Genomic DNA, 17,086 nt, shown 5'->3' on the forward strand with positions numbered 1-17,086 from the left:
TGCAAACATCTCAAGACTTCAAATATATAATAAAAATCTATTTAATTTCATTGTTTTCCTAATGTTCATTCAAGTTATTTTTAATTCTTGTTCACAGAAGTGTAACAAAAGCACTTCATTTATATAACTACATTATGTGAAAATGCACAGTTATTTACATACCAGCAATGGCAGGCACCATTTATCTTATGTTATAAACATTTTTATCATTCAGCAATGCCACTGGAGATCCATTTCAAATTATGTATGCACACTTCCTGAGTCACACTTTACCACCTAACACCCTTGTGGGAACACTATCACCACAAGGACAGGAGCAGCTCAAAGTCCAACAACGCCACCAACTCCAGGTCAAGTAACATGCACAATAAATGCAACATTGTCAAAATCACCCATATCCCATGAACAAATATAGTTTTAAAAAAAAATTGTTACTTTGTAACTCATTCAAATTTTACTGCTTCATTGTTTGAAAATTTGTATTCACATTAAACGGTGACAAGTCACAACTGAGCACACAAATGCTATACCAGTCATCAAGTAGCAAGCCACCAAAGAATAGCTGCAAATCAAAAATGAGTGAACCTTTAGTTCACTTTTTCCTCCACAACTTCAAATATACAACATTTAAAATTTCTCATTATTATTTGGAGGTCTGAGCCCCTCAGATCTGAGGCTATGCATTTTCTTTTATGCTGAGGCTTGGATTCCTTTCCTGGGATTTTTTTTTCATCAACTGCCAGAGCAAATTTATTAAACAGTTTTTATTTAAATGTGAACAGCAGCAATGGCACAGTATCTGTTTTATAGTAGTGCTTAAATGCAATTATCTCCTTGAATAAGTAGAAAACAACAATCGTTACAAGTGCCTCTTTAAACTATAATGTATTCTTGCATGACTTTTTTCCCCTCAGTGTCCATAGGTACAGGAGAGTTTAAAATGAGTGAAAAGCAATTTTGAAACCGATATTAGAAAATATTTCTTTCTTTAAAGGATAGTAAGTGTCTTGGAGTGATTTATCAGGTGAAGTATTAAAATCAGAGGTTTTGGAGAGTTCAAGGTACTGTTGGTGCTAGGCTGAGAAAACGAGAGATGAGCTCAAATGAGCCAAATAGCCTTTCTTTGCCCTCGACTTTGTCTTGTTTTGTGGATTGGTTCATAAGATGAATTGCTAAATCTTTTTTCAAACAGGCTTTTTTCCAGGTAGTGCTCAGAGCTGTGAAGCTTTTCTGCGCCATAAGATGACTCTGATATCCCCTTCTATTCTGAAGAAATATGGAATTCCGTTTGACCGGGTATGTACAAGATGCTATTGGGATATTGTACATTATACTGCAGTAATGAGAGTTATATATTCTAGTCTGTATGTTTCCTTGGGTGGTAGGTTTGCTTTCGTTCTTGATGTGTGGGGGTGCAGTGGTGGGGGGTGCCGGCTAACATGCCTGTGCTACTGTTGCATTCTAATTCATGGTTGACTGTTCCAACTAGTTTGCTGTTGGAGCTTGTTGATCAAAATGCACTGCAGTGAAGTATGTTTAGAACTAATGCTGAATATGATAACTATAATTTACTATGCAATCAATCTGCATTTTCATTGATTTCTTAAGGCATTAAAAACTCTAGAATATGTAGAACAGACAGCTATATCAGGTGCAGCGAAATCTTCAAAAACATACTGATCCTTCTGCATGATAGGGGTACTTAGAGTTGCATGGCTGTCAAACAGTCGATGTTTGACAACTTCACAGTAGTTCAAATTAAACTAACAGAATTTTTTTCCTAGATATGTTGTCTATTCATTCCAGTTGTTGGATAGTGAAACTTAATTGCAAAATAAATTTGCTGTAGAAATGTTCATTTCAAACTGCTTTTCTCGGGCCACCAGCATTTATAGCAATTTCTGTATTATATTGAATAAGGAAAGAATTGTTAGTAAAAGAAGTTGCTCTTCTGTTTTTGAACAAGGAGCTAATATTAGGGAGATATATTTACTACCCCTTTGGTGCTCTGTTGTCTAGATCCCACTTTGTTTAAAAAAAACATCTTTCCTTCTCTTCTAATAAGCTCCATACTAAATTGCTGATCCCTGTTTCCTCCTTTTAATTCTTTAAAAGGGCTTTTTGACATGTGTTTTTTGGTTTACTTGTATTTTATGTGCCTGCCTCACCAGCAGAGCAGTGAAGTGCTTGTGGATTTCTATTGTCCACAAGCAGAATATATCTGGAATATTTAATGTTTCTGCTTACATTGACTTCAGCTGTATTTATACTCTGTTACTAGTGTGAGGATGGTAGCTTCAGAATTGACTCAACACTTAGGCAGTACCTAATTTGTATTGCACTCTTTAGGTTAGGAAAGATCTCTGCTTGCTTACATGCAAGGTACTGCTCCTCTCAGTAAATTTTAAATATTTTGAGAGCAGGAGTTTTATCAGACTACCTTGCAAAACAAAAACTCTGCTTAGGCTTTGAGCACTTTATAAAACTTAACAGACCTGCTGAACTTGCTAAACTAGTCTTGACACAACAACTGGTCCCTACAATTTAGGACTATTTCTAAAATCCCTGTTGTTCTACTGTTTTGATTCTTTCTGCCCTTATACCAAGTGCTCTGTTACCAGAAACACTCGGTTTACAGATTGTGCGCAGTGCACTACAGACTGGTCAAACTTTAATCATTACAAATCTCTATGCTTTGATAGGGGGGAGAAGAGTGGACAGAGAGATTTTTCCCAGCAGTTAATTCTCAGCCATATCTCTTTCTGTCCAATTGATTAGTTAATATTTTGATTTTTCACAATTTAGTTTTTGCTGTCATAATTAGTTGTTGGAATTTGTCTCGTTGTTTGTACCAGTAATGTATTCGGGATGTATTCATTCTAAGAAAATATTCACCTTTTACCCAGCCTTCTCATTCATTTATTCATAGGTAACTCAGGAGGCAGGGGAGTTTATGATCACATTCCCCTATGGTTATCATGCTGGCTTTAACCATGGCTTTAACTGTGCTGAATCAACAAACTTTGCCACACTTAGATGGATAGAGTATGGGAAGCATGCTGTTCTGGTATGTACTGTTCTTATATTTTATATTTTATTATTGACCTCTGGAGGTGACACTGGTTTTTATGATACCAATATGTTAGCCAATAGGTACAGATTAAAATTGCATGTCATAGTGAGACTGTTAATTGGTTTAGAATTACTATTAATATACAGTTTTCTACATTTAATTTTAAAATCTGTAGCAGGGTTTGAAAATAGTCACTTTTATCTGCTGGGTAAAACACTTTTTCATAGAAGAGCAGTGTCGCTCAGTTAGCATTTGAATTGGAAAGAAAAACTCCTTTTTAATAGTTTGACACGACAGACTTCCAGTGGCAAGTCTCTTAATTGGGGCACAGTTGTGATGTTTAGCTGCTAGCCTGTGATGTTTAGCTGCTAGCCTATGCCTTTAAAGCTGCAACTATAAAAATCTGGGTAATGCAACTAATTATAAAATGCCGATGTCAGAGAGCAGTTGTAACTGCTTGTAAATTTCTTAGGCTCCAGGTTCAGTTGTTGGCTTTTTAAAAAAATATATATATTTTGCATCTGTAACAAAGTGTGCCCTTTAGTGTGGGGACAGATGTGTACACATAAAATTATCAAATAGTTATAGCACAGAAGGAGGCCATTCAGCCCATTGAGCCTATGCCGGTTCTATTTAAGAGCAATCCAGTTAGTTCCCCGTAGCCCTGCAAATTTTTTTCCTTCAAGTATTTATCCAATTCCTTTTTGAAAGCCATGATTGAATCTGCTTCCACCACCCTTTCAGGCAGCGCATTCCTGATCATAACTACTCGCTGTGTAAAAAAGTTTTTCCTTTGGTTCTTTTGCCAATCACCTTAAATCTGTGTCCTCTGGTTCTTGACCCTTATGCCAATGGAAACAGTTTCTCTTTCTTTCTTTTATCTAAACCCTTCATGATTTTGAACACTTCTATCAAATCTTCTCTGAACCTTCTCTGCTCTCTTCTCCGGTCTATCCATGTATCTGAAGTCCCTCATCCCTGGAACCATTCTAGTAAATCTTTTCTGCATCTTCCCTAGGGCCTTCACATCCTTCCGAAAGTGCAGTGCTCAGAATTGGACATAATACTCCAGTTGTGGCCGAACCAGTGTTTTATAAAACGTTCAACATAACTTCCTTGCTTTTGTACTCTATGCCTCTGTTTATAAAGCCCAGGATCCCGTATGCTTTTTTAACCGCTTTCTCAACCTGTCCTGCCGCCATCAAAGATTTGTGCACATATACCGCCAGGTTTCTCTGTTCCTGTACCCCCTTTAGAATTGTACCATTTATATTGCCTCTCCTCATTCTTCCTACGCAAATGTATCACTTCGCATTTTTCGGCATTAAATTTCATCTGCCCGTCCATTTCACCAGCTTGTCTTTGTCCTCTTGCAGTCTATTACTGTCCTTCTCACTGTTTACTACACTTCCAAGTTTTGTGTCAGCTGCAAATTTTGATATTGTGCCCTGTACACCCAATTCCAAGTTGTTAATATATATCAAGAAAAGCAGTGGGCCTAGTACCAACCCCTGGGGAACGCCACTGTATACCTTCCTGCAGTCAAAAAACAACTGTTCACCGCTACTGTCTGTTTCCTGTCACTTAGCCAATTTCGTATCCATGCTGCCGCAGCTGCTTCCGCTTTTATTCCATGGGCATCAGTTTTGCTGACAAGCCTGTAATGTGGCACTTTATCAAACGCCTTTTGAAAGACCATATACACATCAACTGCATTGCCCTCATCAACCCTCTCTATTACCTCATCAAAAAACTCAATCAAGTTAGTTAGACATAATTTGCCTTTAACAAATCCGTGCTGGCTTTCCTTTATTAATCCACACTTGTCCAAGTGACTATTAATTTTGTCCCGGATTATCGTTTCTAAAAGCTTCCCCACCACTGAGGTTAAACTGACTGGCCCGTAGTTGCCAGGTTTATCCTTGCACCCTTTTTTTTTGAACAGTGGTGTAACATTTGCAATCCTCCAGTCCCCTGGCACCACCCCTGTATCTAAGGATGATTGGAAGATTATGGCCAGCACCTCTGCTATTTCCACCCTTGCTTCCCTCAGCAACCTAGGATTCATCCCATCCGGACCGGGTGACTTATCTACATTAAGTACAGCTAGCCTTTCTAGTATCTAATCTTTATCAATTTTTAGCCCATCTAGTATCTTGACTACCTCCTCTTTTACTGTGACTTTGGCAGCATCTCCTTCCTTGGTAAAGGCAGATGCAAAGTACATCACACATACATATAATGTTCTTTGTAATGGCATAAGAGGAGGTGATAGCCTAATGTTGTAGCAAACTGATGTAGAAAGTGTACTGTTTGTGTGGCTAAGTTGACTAAACATCAAAGAAAGTAAGAGCAAGAGAAAAAAACCAAACAATTGATTATGGTATCTGGAATATTGGTTTACATGGAGCAGCGTTAATCAGAAATTAATTTGCAGTCCTGTACAGTGGAACAAGTTGGCTGGAAATGAATTCCATGTTTTTTTTTCTCCACTTTGTCTGTTGTAGTACTGTTGCTAAATATTAAATTTTCGATAGTCAGCTTGCAATATAAAACTCTTCAAAGCTAGTGATCTTCCCATTTCTTTTGGGGAAATTTGATGAAAGTGAACAAGTTTTCCAGAGAAAGGAAGGTCCCTAAGTATCATGTTGCTAATTTTGTTCTATATTTTTGAACCCAGTACTTCAGACATTGACATATCTGCCTTGTGGACAGTGCCAAGATTTTTCATGCTGCATTTGACAAGAATAGTTACAATATTACCAGTTTTGGTACAGAACCAATTACAGTGGAACCTCCATTATCTGCATATCTAACTGCCAGAAATTGTTTTTTTTGTATTGTACTTGCCTTCATTCCCATTTCTAATATAATGCAAAGGGATTTTCATTGCATTATGGTAATCATTACAACTTCAGTGAAATCACCATTGTCAGTTCCAGAAATATACAAAATGTACAAGTGTGTATTCTTAATCCATAATGCAGTACATTGTGTTGAAACATTAAAAACCCTGCTGAAAGTTTTGATATTACTGCACTAGTTTCAACTATCTTTTTTCACCATATAATTTCTCTTCTATCCAGTGCTCATGCAGGAAGGATATGGTAAAAATTTCGATGGATGTTTTTGTGCGCAAGTTTCAGCCTGAACGTTACAAGTTGTGGAAAGTAGGAAAAGATACAAATTTTATTGACCATACACGAGCCACACCAGAAGCAGTTGCATTTTTTGGTGAAGAATTAAACTCTGTAACTGCAAAGAGTTTGGAGGACCAGGATGCTGATCCAGTTGAAATGGAATCAGACAACATTGCTGAGAAAAAAGTGTCCACTGAACAGGGAGACACTGGTGAAATAAAAAGGTAGAATTTTTCCGCTGCATATATCTCTTAAATGCTGAACTGGATAAATCCAGTATTCTGAAGTGAAATGTCACCTTATTTTGTAAAAAAAACCACACACATACCACATAGGAGCAGTAACTTTATGTTCCCGCCCATTTTTGAAGGGAGAAAAGCTAGATGAGAGTTGGTCTGTAGCATCAAGACAATGGGTGTCTTTTCACATAACTGTAAATATTAGTTTGTAACTTTGTGCGTGTGATGCTTGTAAGTTTTTCACGTGAGAGAATGTATTTAATTTTTTAATTGTCAAGATCTTTTGCATTGGGATAGCTCAGTAAATTTCTGTCAAAATCGTGATTCCATGAATTCTTTTTACTAACACATTATTCCTACAACATCACTAATAGTGTATCAAAAGTAGTTAGTTGACTAATCAAAGATACTGGCAGACAGTTCCTGTCGACTGCAGTTTGAATTTTCTGTTCAGCACCATATTTAGTATTCTTAGCATCATGTTTATTTAACATTTAGTACCAGACATTTTAACAGAGGACCTTGCTTTAACAATTGAATATTTTACAGTAATGCTTCCAGTACAGCCACACAGATTGTTACACAAGATTAGGGCTCATGGGATTGTGGGTAATTTCTTGGCATGGATTGAGGATTGGTTAACGGACAGAAAACAGAGAGTAGGAATAAATGGGTCATTTTCAGGTTGGCAGGTTGTAACTAGTGGGGTGCTGCAAGGATCAGTCCTGGGGCCTCAGCTATTTACAATATATATCAATGACTTAGATGAGGACACCGAGTGTAATGTATCCAAGTTTGTTGATAATACAAAACTAGGTGGGAAAGTGAGCTGTGAGGAGGATGCAAAGGGCTTATAGACAGGTTAAGTGAGTGGGTGAGAAGGTGGCAGATGGTGTATAGTGTGGGGAAATGTGAAATTATCCACTTTGGTAGGAAGAATAGAAAAGCAGAATATTTTTTAAAAGGTGAGAAACTAAGAAATAAGACCATAAGAGATAGGAGCAGGAGTAGGCCGTTTGGCCCCTCGAGCCTGCTCCGCCATTCAATGAGATCATGGCTGATCTGATTTTTACTTTGACTTCCTTGCTGATCAAAAATTTGTCTAACTCAGCCTTGAATGTATTCAATGACCCAGCCTCCACAGCCTTTTGGGGTAAAGAATTCCAAAGATTCATGATCCTCTGGGAGAAGAAATTCCTCCTCATTTCTTTCTTAAATGGACAACCCCTTATTCTGAGACTATGCCCCCTAGTTTTAGATTTCCCCCATGAGGGGTAACACCCTCTCAGCATCTACCCTATCGAGTCCTCTCAGAATCTTGTATGTTTCAATAAGATCTCCTCTCATTCTTCTAAACTCCAATGAGTATAGACCCAACCTGTTCAATCTTTCCTCATAAGACAACCCTTCCATACCCAGAATCAACCGAGTGAACCTTCTCTGAACTGCCTCCAATGCAAGTATGTCCTTCCTTAAATAAGGGCACCAGAACTGTACACAGTACTCCAGGTGTGGTCTCACCAGCACCCTGTACAGCTGTAGCATGACTTCCCTGCTTCCATCTCCCTAGAAATAAAGGCCAATATTCTGTTTGCCTTCCGGATTACCTGCTGCACCTGTATGTTGACTTTTTGTGTTTCATGTATGAGGACATCCAGATCCCTCTATCCCACAGCATTTTGTAGTATTTCTCCATTCTAATAAAGTGGATGACTTCACATTTCCCCACATTATATTCCATCTGCCAAATTTTTGCCCATTCGCTTAACCTGTTAATATCCCTTTGCAGACACTTTGTGTCCTCATTGCAACTTGCTTTTCCACCTATCTTTGTATCATCAGCAAATTTGGCCACAAGACACTCTGTTCCTTCATCCAAGTCATTGATATATATTGTAAATAGTTGAGGCCCCAGCCCTGTGGCACCCCACTAGTTACAGATTGCCATTTTGAAAATTACCCTTTTATCTCGACTCTTTTCTGTTAGTTAGCCAATCCTCTATCCATGAGCTCTTATCTTGTGCAGTAATCTTTTATGTGGCACCTTATTGAATGCCTTTTGGAAATCCAAATATACTGCATCCATTGGTTCCCCTTTATCCACCCTGCCCATTACTTCCTCAAAGAACAATAATAAATTTGTCAGACACGATTTCCCCTTTATAAAACCATGTTGACTCTCCTTGATTGTATTATGAGTCTCTAAATGTCCTGCTATTACTTCCTTAACAATGGATTCTAGCATTTTCCCAATGACATGTTAGGCTAACTGGTCTGTAGTTACCTGCTTTCTGTCTCACTCCCTTCTTGAATAGGGGTGTTACGTTTGCGGTTTTCCAATCCACTGGGACCTTTCCAGAATCTAGTGAATCCTGGAAGTTTACAGACAATGCATCCACTATCTCTGTAGCCACTTCCTTTAAGACCCTTGGATGCAAGCCATCAGTTCCAGGGGACTTGTCAGCCTTTAGACCCATTAGCTTACCTAGTACTTTTTCTCTATTGATAGTGATTGTTTTTAATTCCTCCCTCCCCTTTGCCCCTTGATTTTCTACTATTGATATGTTATTGGTGTCTTCTACTGTGAAGACAGATACAAAATATCTGTTCAATTCCTCTGCCATTTCCTTGTTTTCCATTATTATTTCCCCAGTCTCATCCTCTAAGGGACCAATGTTTACTTCAGCTACCCTCTTCCTTTTTATATACTTGTAGAAGCTTTTACTATCAGTTTTTATTTATTGCTAGTTTACTCTCATAATTTATTTTCTCCCTCTATTATTCTTTTAGTCATCCTTTGCTGGTTTTTAAAGTTTTCCCAATCTTCGGGCTTACCAGTAATCTTTGCCATGTTGTATGCTTTTTCTTGTAACCTGATACCATCCTTGACTTCCTTAGTTAGCCATGGTTGGTTCACCCTTTTTGTGGTGTCTTTCCTCCTCACAGGGATATATTTTTGTTGCGAGTCATAAAATATCTTTTTAAATGTTTGCCACTGCTTATCCACCATCATACCATTTAATCTGTTTACCCAGTCCACTTCAGCCAATTCCACCCTTATTCCTTTATAATTGCCCTTTATTTTAAGTTTAATACAGTAATTTTAGACCCAATATCCTCGCTCTCAAACTGGATGTGAAATTCTATCATGTTATGATCACTGCTTCCCAAGGGATCCTTTACTTTGAGATCATTAATTAATCCTGTTTCGTTACCCATTACCAGATCCAAAATGGCCTGTTCCCTGATTGGTTCCCTGACGTATTGATCTAAGAAACAGTCCCTAATACACTCTATGAACTCCTCCTCAGGGCAATTTTTGCCAATTTGATTTGTCCAATCTATGTTAAAGTTAAAATCGCCCATGATTATTACATTACCTTTCTTACAAGCCCCCTTTATTTCCTGATTTATATTTTGCCCTACAGTGTAGCTACTTTTAGGGGGCCTATATACTACTCCCACCAGTGATTTCTTTCCCTTGCTATTTCTTACCTCCACCCAAATTGATTCGACACATTGATCTTCTGAGCCAAGATCAATTCTCACTATTATACCAATTTCATCCTTTATTAACAGAGCTTCCCCACCACCTTTACCTTTTTTCCTATCCTTCCGAAACGTTAAATAACCCTGAATATTTAGCTCCCAATCTTGCAACCTTGCAACCACGTCTCTGTAATGGGGGGAGATCATACCCATTTGTTTCTATTTGTGCCGTCAGTTCATCTATCTTATTACGAATGCTGCGCGCATTCAGATAAAGAACCTTTAATTTTGATATTTTACCATTCTTTTCTACCCCTGCCCCATTTGCTAGTGCACTCTTATGTTTATATGCTCTGTCCCTTCCTGACACACTCTTTATCATTACCCCCATCGCTTTCCTTGTCTTTTCTCTTTATCAATCTAAACTTTGCCCCACGTGAGCCCTCCTCCCTCCCCCCCCCCCCCCCCCCCCCCCCATTTAGTTTAAAGCCTTCTCTACTGCCCTAGTTATTCGGTTTGCCAGAACACTGGTCCCAGCATGGTTCAGGTGAAGCCCGTCCCAACGGAACAGCTCCCTCTTTCCCCAGTACTGGTGCCAGTGCCCCATGAATCGAAACCCACTTCTCCCACACCAATCTTTGAGCCACGCATTCATCTCTCTGATCCTATTGACCCAATGCCAATTTGCTCGTGGCTCAGGTAATAATCTGGAGATTATCACCTATGTGGTTCTGCTTTTTAATTTAGCCCCTAGCTGCTCAAACTCCCTCAGCAGAACCTCTTTCTTAGGTACCAACAACATAGGTAGGACTATGTGAACCTATGAAATGTTGGTAGTCAGAGGGATTTGGGTGTCCTTGTCCATGAATCACAGAAAATTAACATGCAGGTACAGCGAGCAATTAGGAAGGCAAATGGTATGCTCGGCTTTGTTGCATGGGGTTTGGAGTATAAAAGTAGGAGGTCTTGCTGCAATTAAATAGTACTCCAGGTGTGGTCTCACCAGAGCAGTGTGTTCAGTTTTGGTCTCCTTGCCTAATGAAGGATATACTTGCCTTAGAGGGGGTGCAACAAAGGTTCACTAGATTGATTCCTGGGATGAGAGGGTTGTCCCATGAGGAGAGATCGAGTTGAATGGACCTATGTTCTCTGGAGTTTAGAAGAATGAGAGGTGGTCTCATTGAAACGTATAAAATTTTTTAGAGGGCTTGACTGGGTAGATGCTGAGAGGCTGTTTCCCCTGGCTGGAGAGTCTGGAACTAGGGGTCATAGTCTCAAGAAAAGGGGTCGACTATTTTGGACCGAGATGAGGAAAAAATTTCTTCACTCAGAGGGTTGTGAATCTTTGAAATTCTCTACCCCAGAGGGCTGTGGATGCTGAGTCGTTGACTATATTCAAGACTGAGATTGATAGATATTTGGACACTAAGGGAATCAAGGGATATGGGGATCGGGTGGGAAAGTGGAGTTCACGTCGAAGATCAGCCATGATCTTATTGAATGGCGGAGCAGGCTCGAGGGGCTGTATGGCCTACTGTTCCTATTTTTTATGTTCTTACGCTTGATTAAATTATCTCCATTGTCCATTCTGCTTGTAAGTGCATTAGTTTGTGAATAGTTTCATTCTTGTTTGAGCATTTATAGAAATTAGATGATTCAATTTACAAACAAGCATCTTGAGCTTATTAATTGTATGCAACATGTCAATATTTCAACAGCAAGGAGATGGCAGTTGTACATATGAGACCTCCTTTGCAGAGATGATATCTGGTGTAAGCTTAGAAATGTTTTATCATTGCAGCTCAGAACCATTGTAGAAATATGCTCGGTAGTGTCCCAAGTAAGAAGTCCCATTTTCATTTAGATTCCTGAATACTTGGTGTGTCAATATTTTATGTATTTAGAAACTTAATTTGAAGTGATTTCATGTTGCTGCTTGGACAGCTGTTAAGTGATACTTCCTCCAAGGTAATATATATTTTTCTTAAAAGTAACAAATGCTTTGTATGTTCAAAATGTATTTAAACATGATATTGCTTTTCCTGCTTTTAATGAACCATCATGGGAAAAATTTCAATGATAGTCTTCAAATTATTTGTCCACTCCATTGGATCTGTTCGTGCGGAGGAGGAAATTTAGATTTGGCAATAACCATCATTTGTCAATTCAGAATTTTTGGCTTTTGGGCTCCCTGGTGGGTAGAGACACTGGTACAGCATTAAACCATACAGGCCAGAAAGTCTCTTGTTCTATGCTACATTTCCTTCTACAGTGGAATGGCCTGGCAATGCATAAAGATTGGCAACCACACTCCATAGAGAGTGAGTATCTTGTGAAAAGTAGGCGAGAAAATTGGGAAAGCAAAAACAAGTCTTTTTTGCTGTTTAGTGGAGAACTGAATTTTGCATTTGGTGGCTGTCAATAGACATTTTCAGAGTGCACATTGTTTTTTATAATTTACTAATGACCACTTTTTTTCATTATCCAGTCCAGTAAAACATCGAATAGGAACAAAGAGACACAAGGTTTGCCTGGAGCTGCCGCAGGAGGTGAGTGAAAGTGCTGCGATCCTGAAAGAGGGGGATGAGAGTAATCCTGCTCCACTAAGTGAGTGTGAAGACTCTAAGAGAAAGCTGAAAAAGGAAGAGGAGGGATGCTGTGAAGCGGCAGCTGACAGTGCCGATCTGATTGTTCCAGGTAGGACTTTGGAATCTATTCCAGTAACTAGTCAACAATCAACATTAATTTTTCTTGCTTTCCTGAATGGTGTGACTTTTACTGTAGCTGGCTGTTCTTCAGTATCTTGCCAAAATGGCCATTTTTATGTGTGAACCTAGAGAGTTACAAGCAGCTGTTTTACTGGAGAGATGGAGGAGGGGCAAACGCAGTTGAGCCTTGACCCTGTTCTTGCACAAGCACTTTGAAGCAGAGATTAATGAATAGCAAGCAGAAGCAGGATCCATGGTTGTACTTTTTCTCTTCCTCCACTACCTAACTCAGGAGTGCTGAGGGCAACTGTAGTTCACCCATCACTCCCCTCACCATTGTCTCAACTCAAATCAACAAACTCTGCAGACTAGCAATTTAACTTCTGGTTCAGTCCCATGTCCTGGACATACCCACTGAGCTATTGTTAAGCCTGTGTATATGATTTTTGAAACAACAAAATTAAATATGGTACGAAGTAATGGGTGTTGTGAAATTCTGCCAACATCTTTGAGGTACTGATGGTTTGCTTTGGCAGTCAAATATAAGTATACAAATTATACAGCTGTAATTTCCATATACTTTTTATAAAATGTTTGATGACATCACAATTTTTTTTGCTGTTTCTAGTGCATCTTTTTCAATTTTTTTTGTTGCAGAACCTGCTCCAGTAAAGGTTGAGACAAAATCTGAAAATGCTCCACTGGAAGAGAAGCTTACATTGAAGCCAACCATGTCCAGCTCAGCGGACACTGCTGTTACAGTGTTAAACTTCTCCGTGGCCACTCCTTCCCAAAATACTCCTATCCCGTCCGTGAAATCATCTGACTCCAGCTTGTCAGATTCAGAGACTACAAGCACTCAAAGTTCAAGCCAAGAGAGTGCTGCAGAAGACTCTGATAACAGTCCAGATTGGAGTGGAACAATTAAAACAAACGTTGGAACTAGCCTCAATGAACAAGACCTTGCAGAGGTATTTATATATCAAGTAATTTCATATTGTTTGGGTGCACTTCCCTTTTACTGCGTGATGCCTCAAGCACTCTCCCACTCTACCCTATGAAACAATGTACATCAGTCAAACTGATACAATTTTATGTGAGCAGAGAAGGGAAATAGTTAAGAAATTACATTAAGTAAACAGGGGAAGTACCTCAAACCAATCACCTTATAAACTGTTAATCTACAGGTTGAAGGAGTCTTTTAACAGTCGGCAAGCTTAAAATGTGGATAAGTTTGCATCCCTTTTGTGAATACTTGTTCCAGCTGACAGAGCAGTGGTTGTTCAGTGTTTTCATTAGGAGATGCATTCCAATGCATTGATGAGGATTTTTTTGCATGTCATATATTCGTATGCACAAGAGTGCACCTGGAATCATTACATTTTTACAGCACAGAAGGCCATTCGGCCCATTATTACTGTGATGGCTCTTCCAACGAGCTATCCGCTTAGTCCATTTCTCCATTCGTTTTCAAATTTTTTTTTTCCTGTGTGAATGATTCCTATTTTGAGTATTTCTGGGGTATTATTCTTCATCAAACGCAAGAGACCTGTGTCGACTTATTCCTATTTAAGCTCTCGTCAAACAGATGGTCAACATTTGAAGATGGAAGGTACCACCTCTATAGGCTTCTGCACTCGCTAGCCCACGATTTTCTGACCATTCACTTTAATGGTCTACCTTGCAACAGTTCAAAGCATGATCAACCCTAGGGTTCTGCAATTGGCCAGTGCTGCTAAACTCTACTTTGGAATGAGTGAATAGAGCTTTGAAGTCTTGATGCTCAGGCAATTTTATTAGTGTTTATATTAATACTAATGCATGGCAGGAGGATACAATAAGACCAAGTAGTGTCTGAGGAAGCCTTGCTTCCTGAATGATTCCTTCAATATTGTGTTTTCAGCATATGACTAATTCTCTGATTGTTGCCGTACCTTATCCCTTATACCTTATTGCTGTGGAACTCCCTTCCCCAGAGAGCGGTGGAGGCAGGGTCATTGAATATTTTTAAGGTTGAGTTAGATAGATTCCTGATTAACAAGGGAGTCAAAGATTATAGTAGGTAGACGACAAAGTAGGGTTGAGGTCACAATCAGATCAACCATGATTTTATCAAATGGCAGAGCAGGCTCGAGGGACTGAATGGCCTACTCCTGCTCTTAATTCATATGTTTGTATCCTACACACACTACCTGCATTACCTCCAGAATAGTTTCCTGCTGATAAGTATATTCCAGATCTATCGTAGCTGCATTTGCAGTACAGACACTCCCAGAATTTTAGCTCCCTCTTCCTACGTTGCAAGCCACTACAGTTTGGGAGAACTTTAGCCGATCAGCACCTCCAGGCATCTTTACTGTCTTAACCTATTGCTAATTCTTCAGTGTGGAAACAAAGTAAGAAAGTTACATAAACAAAGCAAAGCTCCAGTCCCCTTGGAAGCAGCTAAGCAATTTAATGCCTGTGTGAAGGAAACTGTGTATGCACATTTCATTCTGCAGACAAAGATAATCTCTTGCCAGGCTCACCAGAAGTAGTTCACACAAAAAAGTAAAAACTAGCTTTGGTGCTGTACACTTGCTAGTAGTCAAAGGGAAAGTGGTGGTGAATTTGGTCAATATTGCACTATCAGCAATGAGCATCATAAGCCCATTTTTAAAAATAAAACAGTTGGCAGTACAGCAGCCATTTAGTTTCTAATTGAGAATATCTGACTCACCTATTAGTTCTTCTTAGACGGGGGTATGGTAGCATAGTGGTTATGTTACTGGACTAATAATCCGGAGTCATGAGTTCAAATCCCGCCACGGCAGCTGGGGAATTTAAATTCAATTAATTAAATTCAATTAATTAAATAAAATCTGGAATTAAAATACTAGTATCAGTAATGGTGGCCATGAAACTACCGGATTGTCGTAAAAACCCATCTGGTTCACTAATGCCCTTTAGGGAAGGAAACCTGCCGTCCTTACCCGGTCTGGCCTATATGTGACTCCAGACCCACAGCAATGTGGTTGATTCTTAATTGCCCTCTGAAATGGCCTAGCAAGCCACTCAGTTGTTCAATCTCGCCCAGTCGACTCTGCAAAGTCCTCCTCACTAACATCCGGGGATTTGTGCGAAAATTGGGAGAGCTGTCCCACAGACTAGTCAAGCAACAGCCTGACATAGCCATACTCACAGAATCATACCTTTCAGCCAACGTCCCAGACTCTTCCATCACCATCCCTGGCTATGTCCTGTCCCACCGGCAGGACAGACCGACCAGAGGTGGCAGTACAGTGATATACAGTCAGGAGGGAGTGGCCCTGGGAGTCCTCAACGTTTGACTCTGGACCCCATGAAATCTCATGGCATCAGGTCAAACATGGGCAAGGAAACCTCCTGCTGATTACCACCTACCGCCCTCCCTCAGCTGATGAATCAGTCCTCCTCCATGTTGAACACCACTTGGAGGAAGCACTGAGGGTAGCAAAGGCACAGAATGTACTCTGGGTGGGGGACTTCAATGTCCATCACTAAGAGTGGCTCGGTACCATCACTACTGACCGAGCTGGCTGAGTCCTGAAGGACATAGCTGCCAGACTGGGCCTGCGGCAGGTGGTGAACGAACCAACACGAGGGAGAAACTTACTTGACCTCGTCCTCACCAATCTACCTGTCGTAGATGTATCTGTCCATGACAGTATTGGTAGGAGTGACCACCGCACAGTCCTCATGGAGATGAAGTCCCGTCTTTGCACTGAGGACACCACCCAAGGTGTTGTGTGGCACTACCACTGTGCTAAATGCAATAGATTCAGAACAGATGTAGCAGCTCAAAACTGGACATCCATGAGGTGCTTTGGGCCATCAGCAGCAGCAGAATTGTATTCCAGCACAATCTGTAACCTCATGGCCCGGCATATTCCTCACTCTACCATTACCAACAAGTCAGGGGATCAACCCTGGTTCAATGAGGAGTGTAGAAGAGCGTGCCAGGAGCAGCACCAGGCATACCTAAAAATGTGGTGCCAACCTGGTGAAGCTACAACTCAGGACTACATGCATGCTAAACAGCGGAAGCAACATGCTATAGACAGAGCGAAGCGATTCCACAACCAACGGATCAGATCAAAGCTCTGCAGTCCTGCCACATCCAGTCGTGAATGGTGGTGGACAAGTAAACAACTAGCGGGGGGAGGAGGCTCTGTAAACGTCCCCATCCTCAACGATGGCGGAGTCCAGCACGTGAGTGCAAAAGACAAGGCTGAAGCGTTTGCAACCATCTTCAGCCAGAAGTGCCAAGTAGATGATCCATCTCGGCCGCCTCCTGATATCCCCACCATCACAGAAGCCAGTCTTCAGCCAATTCGATTCCCTCCACGTAATATCAAGAAACGGCTGAGTGCACTGGATACAGCAAAGGTTATGGGCCCTGACAACATCCCGGCTGTA

The 17,086-nt window shown here is 40.2% G+C and overlaps 1 protein-coding gene across 3 annotated transcripts in view; it reads left to right on the forward strand.

Annotated features, from left to right (window-relative positions):
* The window catches only part of LOC137325203 (lysine-specific demethylase 4A-like), a 62,031-nt gene that overhangs the window by 16,023 nt on the left and 28,922 nt on the right, over nt 1–17,086 (forward strand). For all 3 annotated transcript variants that reach the window (XM_067990036.1, XM_067990035.1, XM_067990037.1), the window contains exons 7-11: nt 1,193–1,296; nt 2,930–3,067; nt 6,160–6,437; nt 12,430–12,638; nt 13,307–13,620. In XM_067990036.1, the coding sequence (XP_067846137.1) occupies nt 1,193–1,296; nt 2,930–3,067; nt 6,160–6,437; nt 12,430–12,638; nt 13,307–13,620 (1,043 nt within the window). The remainder of the gene's footprint in view (nt 1–1,192; nt 1,297–2,929; nt 3,068–6,159; nt 6,438–12,429; nt 12,639–13,306; nt 13,621–17,086) is intronic.

Source organism: Heptranchias perlo, chromosome 9 (genome assembly GCF_035084215.1).
Source record: "Heptranchias perlo isolate sHepPer1 chromosome 9, sHepPer1.hap1, whole genome shotgun sequence".
Taxonomy (NCBI): Eukaryota; Metazoa; Chordata; class Chondrichthyes; order Hexanchiformes; family Hexanchidae; genus Heptranchias; species Heptranchias perlo.